Consider the following 18,542-nt stretch of genomic DNA (forward strand, 5'->3'; position numbering starts at 1 on the left):
TGATAAATCTGCCCCTAAAAACTACTCTTCAGAATATTATTATACATTAAGAGTTACCCATCTGTCATGTTGATCATTTTTAGCTGATAGATCTGCTTATAAATAATTGTTGTTTGAAGTTCTTAAACCTGACTATTTTGCCAACCTGACTGTCTGTTCTCAGCCTAACAGAAAGTTTCTAATACTAATAGACAACTGCTGCACAAATATGGCAGCCCCCTGATAGAGGAACACAGGGGATCAGAAAGTTATAGCATTGAGCAAATATTTTTATGGCAAAATTATAACATGCAAACACAAAGTTATGATGTTAAAAAAAAAATAATTTCTGGGTTCGGTATCTCTTTAAAACAGTTTTTATATTATATGGGGAGCAGGAAACGGTATAAAAGGTTAAATCTACATTGGCTTTCCTTTGTACCACAATAATCCAACCCAAAGATTAACATTTCATAACCATTCTATTGCTGTAAGAACAAGGAGTGACCTTTTTATGCCCTAGTAAAGCGCTGCTAATTGCAGCTAAATGCTGCACATAAGTAACTTAGAAAGATAAAGCTGTTAATAAGAGCATAGCTTGTAACTGCTGGTGCAGATCACTTGCCAGTTTTGAAAATAAATTATAAGAATGGGCAGTGATTTGTGGCTTTTTAAAAAGCTTAATTTTGTAATTGTCACTGTGAACTTTTCTAACATAATGGTCAGTCAGAAAGTTAATTAGAGTACAGGTATGGGACCTGTTATGCAGAATGCTACTGCATCTTAGAGTCACCATGTAACCTGTGGCCTGCCTGAGCCCTGCAACCATTTGCTTAGTGATCTAAGAATATGCGGTTCAAGGCAGAGACACTCGGGCAGATTCAAGGAGATTAGTCTCCCGGCGACAAATCTCCCCTTCTTCGGGGCGGCTAATCTCCCCGAACTGCCTTCCCAGGGTGCCTTCGTTTTCCAAAGTCGCCAGAACTTGCCTCACGAAGAAACTTCTGTTGACTTTGAAAACGAAGCGATCCAAGTGCCATCCCGCTGGCGATTTTCATTCTAGATGGCGGGAAGGCAGGATAGGCAGTTCAGGGAGATTAGTTGCGAGAGAGATAAGGGCGACTAATCTCCCCGAATTGCAGCGTGTCTCTGCCCTTAGATAATAAATGTAAACTTCCCAAGAAATAGCAAAAGAAAAAACCCCCAATTCTTCTTAGTTACTTAAAAACACACACACACACCAGTGATCCTAATCAGACAATGTGCACAACCAAATCATTTTTTTAGACAAGGCGAAAGCAAAATACAAGTCCTGAAGGACATAGACAAAGCAAATTATGATACACAATATACATGGGCCTTAATCAGAGCTTGAAACTCAACAAATCCATACATGCCACACAGGCAGTTTCAGGGCTTTCACTTGAAGAGGACAAACCACTGTTTTGCCAGAATGCCTACCTACAAACAGCACACAGTACAGTCTTCCATATTTGCAGACAACTTTGTTGCTATTTAAAAAGTAACAACAAATTGGTCCTTAGATTTGTCTTCACACATGACATTTGTTTATGCTGGTAGTAAAAATAAAAAGACTCCATTTCAGATCAAATGTACAAAGGGATGTTCAACTATTTGTCTCTGTGGATATAGATGTTTGAATTGTAAAGCCAAGTCACACAGATAAATGCATAATGTCATAGGCCAGTGGTTACCAATTGGGGAGGCCCTATCAGTGCATAGAGAAGCCCAGTCTGAATAACAGGGTGACATCTGGGTTAATGTTCTGGTTATTTTATATACAGCAGCAAAAGTTGTACCTCAAAAAGTAGATTTAAGTCTTAAGTCCGGAAACCTGTGCCCTGGGCACCCCGTCATCTGCAGACTACAGAAAGGAGTGGGGTCAAAGTTTTTTTTCTCCATAATAACAAAATAGTACCTTGTATTTAATCCAAGAAAAAAATTAATCCTTATTGGACGCAAAACCAGCCTCTTGGGTTTATTTAATGTTTACATGATTTTCTAGTAGACTTAGGGTATGATGACCCAAACTATGGAAAGATCGGTTATCTGGAAACCCCAGGTACCAAGTATTATGGATACACACACACAAAAAAAAAACAAATGTTTAGACAAAAATTCTGCACAAAGTATTAAAATGTACTCACAAAAACACACGCAAGAACTGACATGCCTGCACATTGAACATTAGTTCTATGTTATGACATTATTAACAATGAAAACAGAATGGCAATTTACAAACTATCGTGTCAAACATTTCACACAAATTGTGTTACAAGCTAACCTGTAGCTAGTGCTTAAAGGGGTGGTTCACCTTTAAGGCAACTTTTATTTTTATTATTATGTTATAGAACAGCCAATTCTAAACAACTTTTCAATTGGTTTACATTATTTCTTTTTTATAGTTATAGTTATTTGCCTTTTTCTTCTGACTCTTTGCAGCTTTCAAATGGGCGTCGCTGACTCCATTGTACAAAACAAATGCTCTGCAAGGCTACAAATGTATTGTTACTTTTTATTACTGATCCTTCTATGCATGCCATCTCCTATTCATATGCCAGTCTCTTATTCAAATCAATGCATGGTTGCTAGGGTAATTTGGACCCAGGTTACCAGATTGGATAAGATGCAAATTGAAGTGATGCTAAATAAAAAGCGAAGTAACTCAAAACCCACACATAATAAAAAATGAAAACGAATTGCAAAGTGTCTTAGGATATCACTCACTACATCATACTAAAAGTTATCTCAAAGCCGAGCAACCCCTTTAAATCAGTATCATGATATGAAAAGTTCTCTCCTGGCTTTTATGGTAATAAGCAATCTTCTGCGCTGATTGTTTGCTGCAGATTATGTAATTTGATTTTCAGATACCCAGCTGCCAGCACAACAATTCTGCACTTATCACAGTCTTCTCTTAGACCTATGCCACAGTGTGACAACAAGCAGTGCAGCAAGAACACAGATGCTGGTTCCAAACACATCAAAGGTAGTTGAGTTGATTGTGGATTAACTAGTCCTCTTACTTTAACAGGTCTGTTGGTTTGAAACAGAAGGCAATTACATACTCCAGACAATAGACTTCTAACTTCCCTGCCAACAATGCAGAATCTAAGTTGTTGCCAAGGAAGTTACAGATCTCCAGCAATGTTGATTCAGTGTTTCTATGTATGGTTTCTTACAACTGTTTCTGCGTCTCTCGAAGTGCAGCAAATCCATACCTTTATCTTAGTTTTTCTAAATGCAACTTTGTTTTTGTGAGTTCCAAAAGCAACCCTTTACTCTGTTGTCTTATAAATGCACACCAAGAGCAAAAAAAGGCCTATTGCATCCAAAAACACAATTCTAAACGTACACAAGTACAGCAGGCAAAATAGAATGGAATCAATCAGTGGGTGCATTTAGGTGAGCTCTAATCTGCATTCCAAATGAAAGAAAAACATGCAAAAAAAAGGAAAGAAAATGCCCGTAGGATCCCAAAATGATTACTAAGTTCAGGAGCAACTGCTGACAGAGAGGGGTCAATTAATTCAGAATTCATTCAGGTGCAACAATTATCTCTCTGAGCTAAACCAAGTACCTGGTGTGGATTTTTGGTGGAATGATAAAACAAGCCACCCTTACCAACGGTTGGAGCAGGCGTGATTTTTAAGCGGCGTGTATTCGCCTGTGCGCGAATCAACGTAGCATAAAAACACGCCGTGGAAAAATCACGCCCGCTCCAACCGTTGGTCCATAGCAGAAAATACGCTGCCTGTTTTGGTTTTAAAAGAAAATTTTGTAAGTGCAATTTATTTATTAAAGCTTTTTTAAAAAACGTCTTCTGAACATGCCACTCTTATTGTTGTTCACAAGGAAGGATCTGGGAAGTAGAAAAAGAGAAAAAAAGCCCAAATTTGATGAGCAGGTCTTTATTGGGAACGTTTGTGAGTATAATCAAGCACTGAAACGGGGGCACAGGCCATGTGGGTATCCCCTTATCTCCTAACATTTTAAAACCTGCAAAACCTCTATCTTTCACTTAGCACAAACGCACTTTAATTTGATGGTGATTGAAGTATGTATCATTTACACTAATTCTTTTTTTCTTGTCAATTTGAGCAACTCATTGATAGTGTGTGAATGTAATCACTTTGAGGTGTAAATATATTTAAGAACGCTACACTATATTTTTTTCTTGTTTTCTCCATATCCTCTTTCGGGGTACGATCGGTGACTTTCTTTTTGGAATTTTTGGACTGTCTTTTGGGGGTTGGAGAGAACCTTGGTCGTTGCTGAACTGGAGAGCACATTGTGGTTTCAAACTTTTATCTGTAATATTGCATTAATACGAATAGCTATGTTTTTAAACATCTATCATGTCCAGGTTATACATCTCTCTGATGTATCAATGTTTTTGCAAGCAGTGACACTAGCGCAGTAAAGGAACAGAAATGGACAGCCTCAGCCTAGGAATCCCAGGGTCATAATCACATTAAATGGAATTAGTGTAAGATTTAAGGGCAGAGACACACGCAAAGATTCGGGGAGATTTAATCGCCTCTTCTTTTGGCGACTATTCTGCCTAACAAGGAAACTTTGGGCAACTCTGGAAAATAAAGTGCTCCGAGTGCAATCCCGCCAGCGATTTAGAAACTGGCCGACAGGAAAACTTTACAGGGAGATTAGTCGCCCGAAGAAGAGGCGATTTGTTGCCGGGGATGACTAAATCTCCTCGAATCTATTATACATTAAAAACAAGTTGAAATGCAATTTCTATTAAAAACAATACGTGTTTCTAGTATTCTATACACTGTTGGTTGTGACTAGTGTAAGGGAAGCCAGCTGAATAACAGACACGAAGGTGAACTGATTCCTGATACAGTTTCACAAGTCACACCTACAAAACACAAGAACATTTACATTTACCTATACGTTTAAAAGAAAGGCACCACTGAGCACTGCCCTCTGTGACAGGGTCGCAGATGTAGTCGAACCAGTGAATACCTGTCCATAGGGAAAGAGAAGCAAGAACACTTACTTCCAAGTTGAAGGCGCTGCAGCCTCGCAGGAACTCCCTGATGTTTCCCAGGCACTCGGTGTCAGTGCGCGGCTCGGGGTACACCTGTAATGAGAGCGGACAGATTGTTACCCCACAGCTGCACATACAGGATCTGACACCCGCAGAACATCTCAGCAGGGCACCGCTCACACAAGGGAACAAGCAGAACAGTCTCTTTCATGTACAAAAATCCAAACCTTTACTTTTACCTCTCTTTATTTTTTTTTTCCATGCAAAGCTGAAGGATTTTCTCTTTTTTTTTTTTTATTGCTTACCAGGAAGTAAATCCTAATTCCGGAAATGACGTGTAGGGAAGAGCATTTCTCGCCCACCCTCCGCTCCGGGGGAAGAGTTTGGATTGCACTCCCGGCGCTGTATAAATCGTGCTCGCTTTGCTCCGCTGGGCGTTGCCTGTTGCCTAGTTACATCAGCACGACAGATCATTCCGCTCAAGCACCTGGTGCAGAAGTTATGGGACTTCTAGTTCTACACCGTTGCCCCGACTACAATCCCAATGCTTAGTCGAAACCGACTAGATATACAATAGCTATGAATTAACCCGCGGGTGTTATTATTAGGATCCGTAAATAAGTAAAATGCTGCTGCTGCTTTCACCATATCCCAAAAAAATCAACGTTCTCTCAAATACAGGGCTGACATCAGAAATCCATTTTGCTTAGGAGCTCCATACATTTATAATAGTGCTAAGCATTGGTTTTCATGAGCCCCATGGTTGTACCAACTAAGGACTTATAGGGCATCGCCTCTATTCATTTTAGTGATAGGAAACAAAAATAAAGGATATTTTTTCCAAGAAAGGTGGCAACCCTAAAGATTAATGCCCTACTGAAATATTCCAAAAGTATAATGACAAAATGCAACCTACAAATCACAAGCTAGCTATACACTGAAGGATGTGGCCACACAGTCTCAAGTACAGCTGCCCCTGGCCAGAACTCTAGCCGCCTAGCCAATATCATACCAGACAAGTATTACAAACTTACCGGCAATGTATTTGCCATTTAATTGTAATACCCTCTTGTTCCAGCCCCACCTCAGTATTACCATCTCTGCCCAATTGTCAGCCCCATGACCAACATCATCAGCCCCCGTCTGTTTTTGGAATGTGGAAGTAAACCAATGGAAGCACACAGTGTCGGACTGGCCCACCAAGATACCAGGAAAACTCCCGGTGGGCCCAGGTGTCAGTGGGCCCTCATGCTGTTAAAAATTCGGCCTATTTCATGGTCATTCTCTATTTCATTGAGAACAAAGAGGCTAAATAGAGGGAATAATAGATTATAGTATGTAAAGAAAAGAGACTATAGAGGTTGAGTGAGGAGAGGAAGAATAATAGTACTGAGAGTGGGCCCCTGGTCTAAGGTTTTTTGGTGGGCCCCTGGTGTCCCAGTCTGACACTGGCAAGCACAGAAAATATGCTAATTCCATGCAGATAGTAATCTGTCTGGAAGTGAACCCAGGGACCCACAGCTAACAAGTGCACAATGATTCTGTCCTTTTAGTTGCTGTTTCTTTGTTTTGGCAATTTCTGTGTATTATGGAAATTTGGCAATATTATACCATCAAACACACTGTGGCAATGGTAATTTCACACAAGTGTATTATTAAAGTAGAATAAAACCATTTATATAATGTCACTTTACAGAGGCTTCTCTTTTCCCTCATGAACAGCACCACACACAACCCCAAATACTGCCCTATTTGCCAGTACCTGTTATTAAAATGCACTGTAGCACAGTGGGGTTGACAGCAAAACCTCTGGCAACGTGATATAACTTTTCCATCTTTGAGGAGCTTGCACAGATGAAGATGATCTGGTCCTGACTTCAGCTATGCATTTTGCTGGTCTTTTCAGTCAGTTCATAAACATCCTACATAACTTGCAATGAATCTGATTGAGACACAGGTTTCTCATACGATTAGCACAATGCATTCCTTTCATGTCCTGTACTGTTTGGACTTTTGCATAACAGTTCTTTTCTCACTGGTTTACTTTTAATTAGAAGCCGCACAATGACATTGACAATGAGATGAGTGTTCCAAAATGATGCCCATAGGCAATTATTAACTCATCTCTTGGTTGAACCTGTGATCTATTAGCAGTGCAAAAAACATCTGACCAACCAGAGTGATTATATAAGGAAGCAAGTTTTTACAATTCTTTCTGTTTATCTGCCCACACATTAGTGCATGACTTGACACCCGTGGAATTATTATCCGTTAAGCCTGGCCTGACCCAGTTTATTGAGATCAAATCTATCCAACTGGAGGATTGCAGGCTAGATGTGGCCCCCTAAAGAGTTTTATAACATTATTTTAATTAAATTCAGCCCTCAAACATGCTGTATGAGAAATAGTCCCTTACACAAGATAACAAGCTATCAAACAGTCTGGGACCAAGTCAATGCTGATTGTTTGCTATGAGTTACTGCTCCTGGGCAAACTTGGTGCCTTAGGGCAGTGGCTGATGGGTAGATTTGTGACTTGTGATTATTAATGCACAACTGCGGGCCACAAATCTCCATTGGAAATAACTGAAATTGCTGGCAGTAAAAGTAACGTATCGCATAGTCGCCCAAAGTGTCCTCCAGAGACAGCTTCGGAAGAATGAAGCAATGCCCCAGGCAATAATCTCCCCATCACCCACTGCCCTTATATTACATAGCCCCTGACATCCAGGATTGAATACAGTATGTGCAGATTTGAATTCTACAAGAAAGTAGCCCAAAATACCTGTTAACACTCTGTTTCTTTCGTCAGCCATACTGTCAAATGTGAATTAAAGCTGCCCAGCTATGAAGCACAAAAACAACTGCTTATCCTTAGAAGAACATTGAGCTCACAATCTTGTATGCTAGGCACAGGCCTGAAATAATCTAGTGGAGCCTAATGTGGTAAATCCGGGCTAGATCTCAGCTTTGTTATTAATGGGGGTGACTTGTTTCCTCTAACCTGCTCCAAACATGCGAAATGCTTCAGTCACACTGCATATGGACAGCCTTGGCTATTAGCCACATGTGTGATACCAGATTTATAACTGATTCATCCATTGTTTCTTTTTTTATTTCAAATTGTATTCATTAAAATTATACACAGGACTTTTTAAAAATAATAACAGATTTCTGCCTATTAGAAAACATTGCTCTTTAACAATCTGTAACTCTGCTTTTTATTCTTTGTGATTTTTTAAATTGATTCCCTATTTGCTAACGACCCCTGATCCTAGCAGAAATAAGAAAATATACTGTAGCTTTCTCGTTTTTAGTCTTTCTTCCTATTTGAAATGAATGTATGCATGTTCCAAGCATAATACCTTATCTGATGTTTAGTTTACTCTTCTAATATATGAACATATGTTTAAAAGTCTACATATCATTTAGTGATACTGCTAATTATTTGTGTTATTACTATATCAAGCAATATCAGCACCAAGAATTGTTACCAATATTAACTTATTAGCACCAGCCAGAAACAGGCCAATCACCTTTGACACTTCCATGGTCCCACCACAGTTATTCGCTGTTTGGAAAAGTTAGTGGTGGATAAAGAACTGCTGGAAGGGTGAGATGACAAATAACTAGTTTAAAAATGAGCTGCTATCTGAACATTTGCTGCTTATACCACCTGATGCTGTCACTGCAGCTAATCCAAAATAAGATGAACACAACCTTGTCCAGGTTAAGGTGCTGCTTCAGGCACACATGAGGCCCCACAGGAGCCGTTTGCAAACAGTAGTATATAGTTTATGAAGATGTGTGGCACTGTTAAAAATAGTTTATTGGATATGGACAGTTAAACAGAAATAAATCACAATAAACATTGCCTAAGCACATGCCTTGGCTGTCTATCAATAGTTCTAGCACCTGTTTTAGATATTTAGTGAATCCAATGCAAAACATCTGCACGCATATTATACTATTACTATATACTATACTATTATATTATATAACGGATATAGTTACTTTTCCAGCAGGTAGCAGTTTGACAGTCTGGAGACACAGTAGCCTCAAATGAATTAAGCTTTTTCAGAACTGAGTAGTTATTTAGGGAATATCCTTAAACAATGGTATCACTTCCACCTACACGACAACTCCAAATAGAATGTTACCTCACACACAAAACCACCAAGGCAGACACTCTCTATAATTATTTCTTTTCTTAATTGGCACCAAAGATGATGTTTATTATTCCAAACTCTGAATGATGCTTTAAAGGTAATTTGACTATCCATTCCATCCCCTGCTACCTAAAACCAGCACCTACACAGACTCACACTCCCACATCCAGAATGAAATGTTTATGTACTGCCGTATATACCTTTTTAATTTTCTGCCTACAATCATTTTAATATTGAAGCTTCCTACGTTATGCTATGTCATTCACATCCTTTAAGCTCTTTCATGGCCATATTAGCCTTAGAAGTGGAACACTGTGGTTCATCAAGTTCAGAAAGATTTTTGCACAACTTTCATGGTAACTCAATTTCTACAGGCATGACTCTACAGGCACCCTTGTATACTAGGCCTGTGCATATAAATCTTATTCCACACTGGTCTCCCTATCTTGCCTTATTGATTTCTTCACCCCATTCTACCCTCACCCCTATGAACAACCCAACTGCTGGCTCCTGTTTGACAAAAAGCATTTCAGTAATTTTTCACACATTAAAAACTACATTGCTCTGCTAAAATAGTTATTGGGAACAAAGTGTACATGTTGCCTTAATGTACACAGTAGAAAGGACCGACATTGCCATATTCTGCATATTATGCATTTGGCATGTGCCAATGTGGGGCTTGTGTGATATCAATGCACCTCTTTAAAGCAAATGTTAATAAGATTGGAGTGTACAATTTACTCATAGGGGCAGATTCATTAAGGGTCGAATTTCGAAGTTAAAAATACTTCGAAATCCGACCCTCGAATTGAAATCCTTCGACTTCGAATATCGAAGTCGAAGGATTTAGCGCTAATCCTGCGATCGATCGATCGAAGGATTTTTCGTTCGAACGATTAAATCCTTCGAATCGAACGATTCGAAGGATTTTAATCCAACGATCGAAGGAAAATCCTTCGATCAAAAAATCACAGGCAAGCCTATGGGGACCTTCCCCATAGGCTAACATTGACTTCGGTAGGTTTTACCTGCCGAAGTAGAGGGTCGAAATTTTTTTTTAAAGGGGAAGTACTTCGACTATCGAATGGTCGAATAGTCGAACGATTTTTCGTTCGATTCGTTCGATTTCGAACGAATTTAACCAATTCGATGGTCGAAGTACCAAAAAAATACTTCGAAATTCGAATTTTTTTCATTCGAATCCTTCACTCGAGCTTAGTGAATCGGCCCCTTAGAGTTTCTCACTGTTGAAACTGATACAGGAGAGTACTTAAAGTGGTTGTTCACCTTCCAAACACGTTTTTATTTCAATTGTTTTCAGATTATTCCCCAGCAATAAAGACTTTTTTCCAGTACTTTCCAATTTTTATTTTTTACAGTTTTTTTTTTCAAATCTAAGCTTAAAGTTGAATGTTCATGCCTCTGATGTTTGAGTCTGTCAGCTCAGTAATTCAGGTGCAAATTTTGTTACAATTTTGTTTCATTTAGTTGATACATTTCTCAGCAGGATCGCTGGAGTATTAGCAACTATTGTTTCAATTCTACCAGCTGCTGTAATGAAATTCAGAGATTCTGCTCAGCAGGGCCAAAGATAAGAAATGTATCAATTAAATGTATCAATTTAGAACAGTTTACAGGGTTGGTGACCCCCCCCCCGCCAAGAGCTGCTTTATAAGGTGAAACATTAAACTTTCATTTCAATATTAGAAAAACGTCACACATGGAAAATAGAAAGTAATTGGTAAGAGTCTTTATTTCTGGTGATCTATCTGAAACCAACTGAACTAAAAAAAAGTGTTGGAAGGTGAACAACCCATTTAAAGGAAAACTAAAGTTAGAACATCTGTATTTTATATATTACTTAAGTAATATAGATAATCTGGCCATAGACGCAAAGATACTCTCGTACGAAACAAAGATTCATACGGTTTTCAAATCTTGTGTGGTGCCTCAACATTTTTCATACCATGGTGATCAGTCGTTCAGTTCACTGGACAGGTTAAAAGATTTATATCGGTTACCTATAAGATCTCTGCATGTATTGCCTATCTGTCGATATCAATGGGAGACTGTCAATACTGTTTGTAAGACATAACCTTCATGCAATTGCTATCTGCCAATAAATGGCCAGAGAAACATGTGATTTCTTCTCTTTATTACTTTATATTATCTACAATTGTTCATTGCCCATTGATATCACCAGGTTAATTTGCCAACAGCATAGCTAAAGGCCCCCATACATGGGCAGATATAAGATGCCAACAGATTAAGTCGACAGCTTATTGCCCAGTGTATGGGGCCATCCGATGGGCTTCCCCGATCAATATCTGGCCAAAAGTCAATCAGATGTGATTGGGCAGGGTTAAAAATCCTGTTGGATCGAGGACCACATCGGTTTGTTGATGCGGTCCTTGATCCAACTGCCTGTATGCTCAACGTTGTGATTCAATCATGGTTGCCAAGCGAGCAGATCTCTACATGTATGGCCAGATGATTTGGAAAATCGTCAATATTCTTACCCGAAGGGAATAAACCTGAGTACTTTGCAGAGGATTGGCTGAGACAAACGTTTGGGGCAGAACTTTTTTTTAACTATGCTGGTTATTGAAAGGGCCTGGGAACCGTGTCTGCCAAATGCCAAATAATGTTCAACGGCTCATCTGGATTACTTTATAACAGTCCAGAAGCAGCTGGCTTCCTTTACAGTAGTTAAGAGACGCTAAGGCCTCACATATTTGGTACTGTTCCTAGCCAAACTATATATTATGAATGGGGATGCTTCATACTTCTTTTCTATTCCGGAGGAGGCTTAGTGGCTGGAAGCTTGTGGGGCCCACGAAAGCCAGAAATATAGCCCCCTCAGGTGCTAAGACTTAGGACTGTGAGTATATCATCAGTGTATACTGTTGGCACATGCATACCTCCCAACTGTCTCATTTTCTGCAGGACAGTCCTGATTTTGACAGCTCAGCCCACAGTCCCATGTTTCTTACTGTAATGTGTTGAGATTCTCTTTGATCTCCTGCACTGACACCAGAAAAAGATACAATGTTTCTGAAACTTAATTACATAAGAGGATTATAAGCAGAGTCCAAAACGCTCAGCAGCTGCACTTAGATACTTTTGTAACAATTTAAAATAAGCAAAGATACAATTAACTATTCAAGATTAGCTGGTTTCTTGTGAGAACTGAGACTAGCATCTTAAAGGACAAGTCACTTTCATTAGCAAAGCTGTTAAAAACATTAAAACTACACTAAAACTCCCAGAAATGTGTTCAAACCTTCATAACCTGCCACATTTTGTAAAATGGACATGGTAATTAGGGTGGATGGCCATAATTTTTTTCAAATGTTGGGAGGTATGCATGTGTACTACATTGACTGGAACTTAGTTTATGTCCCGCACATCTGGGTTCTTTATAACCAAACACCCAGTACTTATGCACACCCTTATATTATGAAGCATGGGCTGTTCTACAGGGCAGGCTCTCATTTTGGTCCTTATCTTGAGGACATTATGAGACTCTAGTGCAGATCCCCAACCAGTAGCTCGTGAGCACTATGTTGCTCTCCAACCCCTTGGATGTTGCTCCCAGTGGCCTAAAAGCAGGTGCCAGAATTCCTGGATTGGAGGCAAGTTTGGTTTCATAAAAACCAGGTGTACTGCCAAACAGAATCTCAATGTAGGTTGACAATCCACATAGGGGCTACCAAATGGCCAATCACAGCACTTATTTGGCACCCCAAGAACATTTTTCATGCTAGTGTTGCTCTCCAACTCATTTTACTTCTGAATGTTGATCATGGGTTCAAAAGGTTGGGGATCCCTGGTCTAGGGTATAGGGGCTAAGGTAATAGTACAGGATGTGACATGATTGTTATTGCTATACATTGTATGCTGATATAATGTTATTGTACACCTTTATATCTTTTTTTTTCTTGTTAAAGTCTTTAAAAAAGGGGGATACAAATCCATACATTTTGGATTAGTCACAATACTAAATCTTCCACAAATAAAAATGGTTCAAATATCAGACCAAATCCAAGCGCTAATTTACATATTTAAATCTGAACAAAATCCATCTCAAAAACCCACCTGTGCTCTTCAGTTATCCAGTTGTGCTTTAAAGTCACACAATTATTATTATAATTATTATGATTATTATTATTATTATTATTATTATTACTAACATGGATTTTTTAGAGTGCCAACATATTTTGCAGCACTGTGCTCAGTATTAAAGATATAGATACACTTTAGCCAGGCACTCATTTGGCTGGAATTTTGCTAAATCTTGATCCAAATGCTGAAGTAGGCACATCCCTAGTTAAAAGGAAGTCTAATAGGGTTACAGAACTCCTTGGTCATGACTAATTCCCCAATAAATTACTATTACCGCGGCTAATTTCCTAATAAATCACAATTACACAAGCAATGTTCTTTTTAAGTCTAGGATACCACATAATTCTTTAACTAGTCACAAAAAATGTGGCTACTTCCAATTTAGGACCAAAACAATAATTTAATAGTTTAACAATTTAATACTGCCGTTACTAAAATCACTTTTCTGTAATTGTGTTTTTATTCCAGCAAATTATTTATAAAGGAGCAATTTATCAAGCATTAACAACGCCCTTTCCTAGGACAGCAGTGATCAATAACGTAATTAAATAAAACAGTCTGTGTTCCAAATAAACATGATAATAATCTTTCTAGACATGGCGTAAATGATAAGTAATGCAGCTATCTCTCTAGTCAACTCACTATACACTTTCAGGAACCTTCTTACACATGTTGCATTGAAAAAAACAAAACATTTAAGAGCAGGGGCACATGGCCAGGACTGGAAAAGGATTCAAAATAGGCCCTGGCATTTCAAATACACAGAGAAAACAGCCCACACCAGCCCAATAAATAGTGAATGTCTATGTCATCTTATTTGTCAGATTTCACAGACTGAAAGTCTAACAACAGCTCCATATCTTATTACAATGTTAGAAATATATACAGTATGCAATTAAGTAACCCATATTGTACAATATAAGCATATTAGAAGTAACCAATGATTCCATAATAATAAAATGTACAGGGTCACAGGATAAGAGCTTTTATACAGCTTGAACCTCAGTTGATTTCAACTATTCCATGCAGGGGGCATTCGTTTTGCATATGCATAAGTTTTAAGAAGCCATGTGGCAACAAGTATATTTTTCTAAGACAGAAGACACATGTTTAACCCCCAAGTTCAATAGCTTTGGGTATATCTAGAGAAGCAAATTAGCATTTACCACACTATTTTTAGCTTTTAGCCCTCCCCTATTTTCTGCAACCAGACTCACAAAAATAATCTATATCTATATAATGTTGAATGTCATGCAACACTTTACATCAGTTGCCTTTCATTAGAGGGGAACTATCACAAAAATGGAAATTGAACATAAACTTCAGCATAAGAAACTTTCTATATACAATCAATTAAAAATTCTGTACCATTTCTGAAATAATCAAGTTCATCTTCCACTATTCCTCTCTCAGTATCTGTTTATCTTCATTCTCTCTTCATGCAGGAGTTGGGTGTCAGATATTCATTGACAATTATATCCAATATATATTATAGGGGGGCTCATTTTGCCAAGAAAATGTATTAGAGCTCACTCATTAAAATCACTAGAAATCCTGTCTCTCTACATGCAGAATTTGTGCAAAAGGCAGTTATTTTGTTTGTACTGGAATCAGTTATTTGAGTGAGCTCTAATTCATCTGCTATGAAAGGGAGCCCCCCTATAAGAAATATTGGACTAATTGTCAATGAATATCTGACACCCAACTGCTGTAAGAAGACAGGATGAAGATAAATAGATGCTGAGAGAGGGATAGTGAACATAAACTTGATTATATCAGAAACTATGCAGAATATTTAAATCATTGTATTTAGAAAGTTTCTTATTTCAGTATGCTGAAACCTATATTACATTTTTACTTTTGCGATAGTTCCCCTTTTTAAGATTCCTTTATGGTTCAGTAGAGCTTGAGAAAGTAAATTGCCAATGGGAAAACAAATGCGGCGCTTAGTTTTCCAAAGTAGCCAGTATTTGGAAACTTCGAAGTTGGCGACTTTGAAAAATTAAGTGCCGCATATGGTTTCCCATCAGCTATTTAGTTAATTGCTGGTAAAAAAGCATTTTGGGGAGATTTGTCACTCATGGTAGGGCAGATTTGAACGCGGGTGACAAAATTCCACATGTGCCTGGGCACTAAAACCAATTTAGTAACAAAAGGCCAATTTATACCAGTGCAGTAATTAATCAGAGGTTTGCTTTAGATATCAAGCTGCAGAAGCATGATAAATACTGACCATACTTACTGGCCAAATAAGGATGATCCAATTGAACAATCAGATCATCCAGTGGGGCTTATGGAGACCTGTTAGGTGAGAACCACATCAGAACAACAAAATAATTTTCATCCAATGGGATTTTCAAACCTGCCTGCATGGCTACTCTTGTGTGAGAGTGTTATGGATTCGGGAATTGTAGTCTACAATATCTCTTAACAATGCCCTTAACCTGTGATCTACAAAAATGTAATATGAAGGTAAAAGAAACAATATAAACAACTTGTATGAAATTAGCTGCATTAGCTGTTTCTTACACGTGTCCTAAATAGAATTTTTAATATTTAAATGGCACACCATATAAAAGGGGATCTCCACCCAAACACCTTTTGTCTAATCAAAGACACTATAATTATAAGCAACCTCCCATATACATTAATTAAAACAATACAAAGGTTTTGAACTTATTTGCAAATGTACTAGCTGCTGCTTATATTCTATATCCTACTAGGGTTACCACCTTTTCTGGAAAAAAATACTGGCCTGCCTTTATATGTATCTTTTTTCCCTATTAATAACATTGGGATCAACCATAATTTTTACCTGCCAGTCTGATAAAATAGTGGCCAGGTGGCAACCCTATATACTGCTGGTTCTGGATTCTGAAATAGAGCAGCAGAAGCTAGCTGATTAACAGACCTGGCTTTCTGCTACACTGTTTCAAGAGTCAGAGTCAGAGAACAGGAAGATATAAAAAGATTCAGCTTTCAATTTCAATTATATTAAAAAAACAAGTGTAAAACCATTAAAAATCAGAAAGCTGTTTAGAATTACATTTTTTTTATTATGCAATAAAAGCAGTTTTAAATTCACAAAGTTACTTATCAAAGCTAAAAACAACTTCTTGACCAGGAAAACAAATTAATGATTTGCCAGTTCGATGAAACATTCATATTCTGTACTCTAGTGAAATAAACCAGCATTGCAGCATTTCCATTCATGAAAGAAACTGTTATTTTTGCAGATATGTGTTTCCCTGTCCTTGCTCAATGAACTTGCAATGGTAACGTTCACATGCATGGCAACTTTGTATCAAACTACCAACACAATCCAAAAGATAACAAACAAGCTCAGGTTTAATGCCAAGAACTCAGTGACACAGAAGCAACTTTAGACATCCACTGATTTCTTATTGGTGGAAAGCTTAGGTCTCAGCCAATAGAAACACAAAGAGGGCAATGGAGCCTTCTACTCTTTAGATCCCATTCTGACAAAGAGATGGAAGAAACTGTCATATGTATCAGCTGCCCAAGTAGCATGTGACATCTTAGTGTGCAATGCCCACCCCCCACCCCAGTGCCAATTATGCAATAAAAGGCCAAAGCAGCCCATATAGGAAAACGCTCATTTAATACAGGTTTGAAATCAGGGAAGAACCAGTAAGTCTGGAAAAAACTGCTTTCTTAACATAGGACCTCACTTTGTGCCCCTAAGTATTGCCTAAGGAGGTATGAATGGTATGTTTGCCTGGTATTGGGTGGGCTGCCATCTTGCTATGTTATTAAATAGGTGCAGGCTGCAATGTTGGCTTTTATATTAGTGGTTATACACAGGCTGTTGTGTCTGGCTATGTATGTCATCACTACATAAAGCTAGCTGAGATAGTATAAGAACAAGAGGTGATTAATGATTGACTACACAGAGAGACACCGCTAAACCCTTCTCTGGGGATGGGAGTCAGCATGGGAAACCCAACCATTTTTTGCCCCCTAGTGTGATGCCCCCACCCGTTGTATTTTTGTACAGGGTATCCCCTCCTCCTCCCCCTCAGTTGTTGGTCAGGCCGCCCTACGAGATGGGGGTTGGGATGCGGCTGCAGTTAACCCCTGCAGAGAGCAACGTGCCCACAGGCAACAACTTGCATCAGCAGAAGCACTTGCCCAGCTCCCAGAGGGTGTAGAAGAAAGAACACGGAACAAACACACCTGGCAGCCAGGGGCTTTACCTTGTCTATGGAACCGGGCAAAAGCCTCTCCAGCAGCCGGCACAGGACCACCCCGTCCTTCAGGGACGTTTGCAGGAAGCCCTCCGGATCGGAGATGGTTTTCTTGGGCGACTCCAGCACCCCGAGAGTTATAAGCCATGTTACGGTCTGCTCTGCTGAATTCATGGCTCGGCAGTCACACGCGCAAAGGCAGAGACTGCAAGAGCGAGGGGGGCAGGGGCAGCCAATGCAGTATCCCTCAAATCCAGCCCCTTCCCCCCTTTGTAGATGGAACTGGCTGCTGCTGCTCTGTTCCCTTGGAGGTGGACATGAAACCCAGGCTGCTGCTGCTGCTGCTGATCCCTCCTTCCCCGGGCAGATGCAGAAGATGACGCCTTGCTGCTATAGGAAATGTAGCAGGTCCCCCCCGTCCCCCTCCTCCTCCTCCTATTCCTGTCTTCCCCTCACTGCCCCCCTCTTCCTCGCTCTGTGCTGGGCGCTCTGGCAGCCTGTCAAGTGGATTTTCATTGCACACCACTCTCTCTTCTTCACCAGAGATCTCTGCCACTGCATGGACCCGAGCATCTCCAGGGCTTACCTGTCATTTCACATGCAACAGACAATGGGTGCAATTAAACATGCAACACATACCTTCCTATGTCATCGTCTGCTTGACTCATATATGTCTCTGTGTGTGTATTTATGTGTATTTAGACATGTATAGATATATATATACACACACAAACATACACACACACACATACATACTGTATATATCTATATACTGTCCCGGACTGGCAATCTGTGGGTTCTGGCAATCAGGTCCAGACTGAGAATTAAATTAGGCCCTGGCATTTCAGGTACACAGAGGCCCACTAAGCCCACAAAGAGGCCCAAACAGCCCCCAACAGCCCACTAAATACTGACTTTCAATGGGACCTTATAGCAGCCCCTCTGGCATTTGCCAGAACTTACAGATCCGGGCCTGCTGGCAATATATATATATATATATATATATATATATATGTATATATATATATAT

The 18,542-nt window shown here is 39.3% G+C and overlaps 1 protein-coding gene across 6 annotated transcripts in view; it reads right to left on the reverse strand.

The window, feature by feature from the left end:
- arhgef7.L (Rho guanine nucleotide exchange factor 7 L homeolog) overlaps positions 1 to 18,067 on the reverse strand; it is a 104,278-nt gene extending 86,211 nt beyond the window's left edge. The window contains exons 1-2 of one of the 6 annotated variants that reach the window (XM_041582392.1): positions 17,522 to 18,067; positions 5,021 to 5,104 (exon numbers count right to left, since the gene is read on the reverse strand). In XM_041582392.1, the coding sequence (XP_041438326.1) occupies positions 5,021 to 5,104; positions 17,522 to 17,686 (249 nt within the window). In that variant the 5' untranslated portion in view covers positions 17,687 to 18,067. Of the gene's footprint in view, positions 1 to 5,020; positions 5,105 to 5,250; positions 5,286 to 5,316; positions 5,449 to 17,521 lie in introns of those variants that run through there. The other 5 variants (XM_041582393.1, XM_041582394.1, XM_018247192.2 and 2 more) reach the window with 5 other exon arrangements.
- Between the last annotated feature and the right edge of the window lie 475 nt (positions 18,068 to 18,542).

This window comes from Xenopus laevis, chromosome 2L, assembly GCF_017654675.1.
Source record: "Xenopus laevis strain J_2021 chromosome 2L, Xenopus_laevis_v10.1, whole genome shotgun sequence".
NCBI classification, from domain to species: Eukaryota; Metazoa; Chordata; class Amphibia; order Anura; family Pipidae; genus Xenopus; species Xenopus laevis.